Raw genomic sequence first — 6,579 nt, 5'->3', positions numbered from 1 at the left:
CATGCATTAAACCCCTTTTCACAGAGCACGGCTCATTTGTTTAAGTACTTTTTCCATGTTATAAACATCTACAATTAAAAAATGATGTTTCATAGTGCAAGGAGGCTGTTGGTATGTGAATCAGTAGCTATCCGTGTATTCCCCATGCGCTACGAACTGCAACATTTGATCAGATGCCTGGAGGTTGCCGATATTATCCCTTCTTATGAGGGTCTGTCCTGTGGATTGTTAGACATGTTGACAAGTTTAATGACAGGGTAACGCATTTCATAAAAGACCCATACAGTGTGCAAGTTCGCATTTCAGTACCACCAGGTAAAATTGTGAACAAGCTTTCCTCATGGTAATGATCCGAAATAAGTTTAATGACTCAGACCCAACACCGAATAGTTCCGTTGCATTTACAAACACGTTATTAATGGCATAAAATAATCGCATGTGGTAATTTGTTACGCTTCTTTCGCTATATACGTGTTAAAATAGTTAACAGCATGGTTAATTCTCAAGCAAACTGTATGGGTGTTGGTGGTAATTTATTAAATAACGTGACAATAGTTGCTTATCTTACTACTGTTTATGCAATTCAGATTATACGAATAATAATTATTAAACGTAACGCCAGTGTAACAGTTAGTTTTCACATAATTTCTTTCTGTATTAGAATCTTTGTTAAAATAGACGTGTCCTGAATAGCTGAACTGAAAATTTTATGATGTTGACCATTTTGTGTATACACCGAAGTGATTAATTGATGAAAGTAATTTGACGACAATCACATGGAAATAAAATGTGAAAGTTTTTTTCACGAAAGTCAATTAAAACACATGCAGGATATAAACATGTATGCTTAGTATATTCGGTACAATTCTGACGTTCATATTCTCCGGGCGTTTTACAAGTGCATATACATTGTTATTATATATTGTTTTACTTCAGTCGCAAACTACACTGTGGCTCACCTTCAAATCTCTGCTTAAATGGCGTGCTTGTATTTGTAGTAAAAAGGGAAAAATTTGGGCCGTGCTCTATGAAAAGGGGGTTTAATGCATGTGCATAAACTGTCGTCCCAGATTAGATTGTGCAGTCCGCACTGGCTAATCAGGGACGACATTTTCCGCCTAAACTGGAGTTTGGCTTTCTTTAAACGAAAATATCATAAAAGTGGAAAGTGTCGTCCCTGATTAGCCTGTTCGGGCTGCACATGCTAATCTGGGACGGCAATTTACGCACATGCATTAAACCCCTTTTCACAGTGCACGGCCGATTTATATACACGCTACTTCTAGGGTGAACACAACAGTCTACAACTAATCCTGAACGGGATAACATATAGCCATTGTTGTAACTGTGTAGCCTTTACAGTAAAAAGTGGTTCACGCGATTCAAATTTGTAAATTCGAATTAACAAATTCCGTTGCCGTCATTCCACCAACAATATTATGACTTTTTTACTTTCATGCTCGCTGAATAGGCATTTATACAGAAGCAGCGGATTATATTTAACAAAAAATAAATAAAAAATTATGCAATTCTAAAATAAATGAGGCAGCGTAAGCTTAACTGCCCGGCTAAGTGCCCGATTCATTCATTAAAGTTGCCTCAAGGTAATTTTACGAACTTAATACGAAGTACCGCAAATGATATGTTATCGGGTACTTATTATAAATGCGGCGCCGGAAGGTTGAGTTAGAGCTCAAGAACAAAGGTCTTACCCGCCACAGCAAAAAGTAGTGCTCCTTTGCCGATGGGTATTAATTTAATAAAGTGTATGAGCGATTGCATTGCTAAACCTAATATTACGTACCGTGTCTACTGCTAAATCCCTCCGACCACCCAAAGGATTGCTTAATCAAAGTACTGACAGTACTGGTGTGACGATGCGTTTGAAGAGGATGGATATAAAAGCATCAATTTAAATTTATCTTCATCACAACAATTGTGTATGTGGGAACGAAAATTTTGGGTACGAAAAAAAATTGGGTACGAAAGTTTTGGGAACGAAAAAATTATGCCAAAAATAAATTGGGTACGAACACATATTTGTGTACGAAAAAAAAATTGGGTACAACACAAATTTGGGTACGAAAAAATATTGGGTACAAAAAAATATTGGGTAAGAAAACATATTGGGTACGAAAAATTTTGCGTACAAAAAACAATTGGGGATACGGGGAAGTAGTACCAGTGGGGAACTTGACCCATTCAGCGAAACTGGGAGGCGGGTTACATTCTCGATCAAATCTGAAAATAACTACATTTGGGGTTTTCTGAGGGTCACAGCGTTTGAAGTGCCAGCTGGCAGTTTCATGTCTGGTTCCTGTCCCGAACCTCTCGATAAATTTGAAAGAGGACGGGAACCAAGCTGTCTTTACCTTTATCAATGATAATCAGCGAGGTATGCCGATTGAAAAAAATTAGCTAACTCAATCGAACTGGCTCGTCTTTTACATAGGTTGCCATTGTGAAGAATTTTTTTCATGGTATGAAAACTTAGACGAGCTGTTTCGCCGAAGCAGCATCGTCAAAAATGATCCATTTAGACCGTCGTTCACACTATGCCTATATAAAGTGGTTATGGGAATATTCAGTTATCGATACTCTTCTAATGTTGTCAAAAAGGTTGAAATGTATCCGTTATGGATTTTATGGGATCCATATGGAGTTGTTTAATTTGGAAACATTTGCTTTTATGAAATACGACAAAATGCTGGTAATTATGATTCGTGTTCTGATAAAACTGGGCATAATGCATGTATGTAAAGTGTCGTCCCAGATTAGCCTGTGAAGTCCACACAGACTATTCAGGGACGACACTTTCCGCAAAAAATGGATTTTTGCAAAGAAGATGCTTCATTTTAACAAAAATGTCATAAAAGCGGAAGGTGTCGTACCTGACTTGCCTGTGAAGATTGCACAGGCTAATCTGGGACGACACTTTACGCACATGCATTATGCCCAGTTTTCTCAGAACAAGACACATATTTGATTCACGGTAGGACATTCATTCATGAACTATTCATTAAAAAAAAACTTAAATAATACAATACACCTACGGGTTCTTATTTCGCAAAACACGTGCAGTAAAGCTTTATAACACGAAACATGTAAAGAACTAATTAATATGTCAGTGATTTTTATTTTAAATTCAATCATTTAAATTATGCGAAAACATTACCAATAAGTCGTGTAAAAAGTAGCACCTTTCATACTTCGAAATTCCCAACATCAGTTGTAAAATACAGATAAACTGCTTTCCACTAATGTCATCAGCTAGGTACCACTTGTCATTGCTTGTTTCGCCCTTTTAAACCTAGGACAAGCTCTAAGTGGCGGGCGGCAGTGTTGATCAGACACTACCCATTAGTGGATGGCTTCCAGCTACTGGCGTTCCTCCTTAGCCACAGCCAGCTGGAGCTTCTTTCTGCTGCCTGTGATACCTTCTTAATGGCCAGCTTTCTCGCCTGTCCCTCTATTCCCATATCCTGGAACATCTTTCCCAGCGATGGTGCAGGAAACCCTCTGCATCCCACTTCAATCGGGTAGTTCCATGCTCTCCACCCGGCCTCTCTTCATTCCTGGACGAGATCTTCGTACTTGGCCTTCTTTCTCTCATGTGCCTGAGTACATCTTTCTTCCCACGGGACAGTCAGCTCTACCAGGATGATCTTCTTTGTCTTTCCGGAGACCATCACAATGTCTGGGCGTAGGGTAGTGTGGACAATGTCTGGAAACTGCAGCTGTTTCATAAGATCTGCCCGTAGTTCCCAGTCATTTGTACCGTCTAGGATACTCAGATGTCCTCCCTTTGTACCCTTCATTACTGTCCCTGCTGGTACAAAGTTGATGTGCTTTGCCCCTGCATGTACTCGTGCCTTCTTCTTGTGTCTCTCAAGTGTATCCGCTACCTCTCGGAGTACCTGGTCATGTCTCCAGCGGTATCTCCCCTGGGCAAGTGCTTCCTTACACGAGGACAAGATGTGGTCCAGGGTAGCTCTTCCTCCACATAGGGTGCATTCTGCTGTTTCTATCAGCCCCCATCTCTGGAGATTCGCCGGTGTTGGCAAGACATCATAAACTGCCCGGATCAGGAACTGCAGTTGAAAAAACTGGTACTTCCAGATATCTGTCCATGACAGTTTCCTCCCTGTTGTCTGCCACTTTGTCCAGCTTCCCTGGCTCCCCATCTGGACTGCTTTCACCTTTCTTATCTCTTCTTCTTCCTTTCGGATTTCGCTCTGAACAAGTTCTCTTCTTTGGACTGTTGTGGCTGAACTCCACGGTTGTCTAGTGTTCAAGCCGAGTCCCTGTCTACCTTGACAACTTGTTCCCACTATGTCTTGATGTCTCAGTCGACTCTCTGCCTGCTCAACTGCATTCGATGCTGACCATCTTCTTCCAGTTCTGACCTCTATCCCTGCATTTCTAATGCTCATGTCACTAGAGTCTCGTGGGGTCAACACGAGCCTTGCCTTACTAACTTTGTACTCCTCTACAATTGATGAAAGAGGGAGCTGCAACATTCCGGTTCTGTTGTAGAGTCCAATACTTGTCATACATGATGGAAGTCCGAACCATCGTCTCAGGCTCTTGTTTATCATGCTTTCCAAGCTATCAACCGTCGATGTTGGGATCTCATACAACATAAGTGGCCACAGAAGACGGGGCAGGAGGCCATGCTGGAAAAGCCATGCCTTGAACTTCCCTGGTAGGCCTGTTCCCTCTATCTTTGCAAGCCCATTCCTCAGTTGCTGCCTGATGCGCTCTGTGTTATTTCTGCTATCACCCAGTGTGGTGTCAAACCATTTACCCAAGCACTTGACGGGGTTGTCAATAAGTGATGGGATATCCTCGCCCTGTACCCTGAGTGTTGTCTTCTGCCAGACTTTACCTCTTCTCAAGATAAGAAATCTTGACTTCCTTGGTTTGAAGGCCATTCTAGCCCATGACACAACATCTTTAAGGGCTGATAGGATCCATCGAGCTTGTATGTGGGACTCTGTTGTAATAGTCAGATCATCCATAAATCCCCTCAGTGGTGGAAGTCTGATATCTGTCTGGGTCTTCGGTCCCCTTGACTCCCTGTCTCCGGCTTTGATGACGAGATTCATAGCGGCGATGAACAGTACTACTGACACTGTGCAGCCGGTTACAATCCCCTTCTGAAGCTGTATCCAGGATGTTGTAAAGTTCTTTGTTGTGAAGCGCATGTTGATGTTTCTGTAGTAGCTTCTGACAATGCTCTGAATATGTTCTGGTACATGGTGGTGTTTCAGAGCAAACTCTATTACCTGGTGGGGTACCGTGCCATACGCATTTGCTAGATCCAGCCATACAACTGTGAGATCTGTCTTTTTGATCTTAGCTTCCCTGATTAACTGGCTAATAGCGCATGTGTGTTCAATGCAGCCAGAGAATCCTGGAACACCTCCCTTCTGTGCTGATGTGTCAATGTACCCATTACTGGTCATGAATGTTGTAAGACGCCTGGCAACCACTGACATGAAGATCTTGCCCTCCACATCCAACAATGATATTGTCCGGAACTGTCCAATATCCTTGGAAACCTCCTCCTTTGGGACGAAGATGCCTTCTGCTCGCTGCCACTCCACAGGTACATCTCCTTTACGCCAGACCACCTTCAATAGTTTCCACAACCGTCTCAGCAGTTTTGGGCATGACTTGTTCACCTTGTAAGGTATTCCATTTGGGCCTGGTGCTGACTTGGATCTAGCCTTCTTGATTATATCTTGGACCTCCTTGAGGGTTGGTTCTCCTTCAGTAAATGCAACAATGGGCATGGGTACTGGGGCTATGCGTTCATGTCCCTCCATCCGCATATGTCTCGCCTGATCAGAGTGCGTGTTCTTCAGATGCTCTTCAACCTCCTCTTTAGAACAATTCAGCTGTCCCGCTTTCTTCTCTTCAAGGATTTCCTTGCTAAAACCATAGGGATTGGAAAGAAATCGTGATCTTTGTCTGGCCTTCTCCCTTCTGGCTTTTCGTATCCTTTCCGCTTTCCTCAGGTCTTGAAGTCTGCGTCTGGTGTGGTCTCGTAGTACCTGTAGACCAATTTTCTCTAGCTCTGATGCCTGTCTGTACTGGTTCCCCAAGTTGCGAAGGTCCTTCCTCAACTTCTCTATTTCTATCTGCCGTCTGTTCTTGGCGACTGTAGTCTGCTTCCTTTCCGATGGTGTCACCCCAAATCTTTCCTTCCCGACTGCATATATCAGTCTACACATACTCCGCAGTTTCCTTTCTACTGTTCCAAGAAACACCTGTTCCACGATGCCATCTACATCCTCATCAAACTCCTTCCACTGTTTCTCGTTCATAGCTGGCCATTTGATGCGCTCTAGTCTGTCATCTGTACGACTGCCCTGGCTACCAAGATCATGTTCTGGTCTTGTAGGCTTATCCACCTGTTCCACCTAAGATTCGTGGAGATCCTCAGCACTGTGGTGTTCTTCCTGGCTGTGGTCCTCCTGTGTCTCACCAGACAAGTCTGTGCACTGTCTCTGCTCCGGATCAGGCTGACAACCCTTCCTAGACCGATGTATCTTGAGACCCCTGGCATTCTTA

General features: G+C 42.9%; 1 protein-coding gene across 1 annotated transcript; it reads right to left on the bottom strand.

Annotated features, from left to right (window-relative positions):
* Positions 1-3,569: 3,569 nt before the first annotated feature.
* On the bottom strand, positions 3,570-6,332 carry LOC127835524 (uncharacterized). Its single transcript, XM_052361961.1, has one exon. The coding sequence runs from the start codon at positions 6,330-6,332 to the stop codon at positions 3,570-3,572; it is 2,763 nt and encodes a 920-aa protein (XP_052217921.1).
* Positions 6,333-6,579: the final 247 nt, after the last annotated feature.

Source organism: Dreissena polymorpha, chromosome 6 (genome assembly GCF_020536995.1).
Source record: "Dreissena polymorpha isolate Duluth1 chromosome 6, UMN_Dpol_1.0, whole genome shotgun sequence".
NCBI classification, from domain to species: domain Eukaryota; kingdom Metazoa; phylum Mollusca; class Bivalvia; order Myida; family Dreissenidae; genus Dreissena; species Dreissena polymorpha.
Note: the sequence above shows the minus strand (reverse complement) of the source record. Positions and strands in the feature narration are given on the sequence as shown.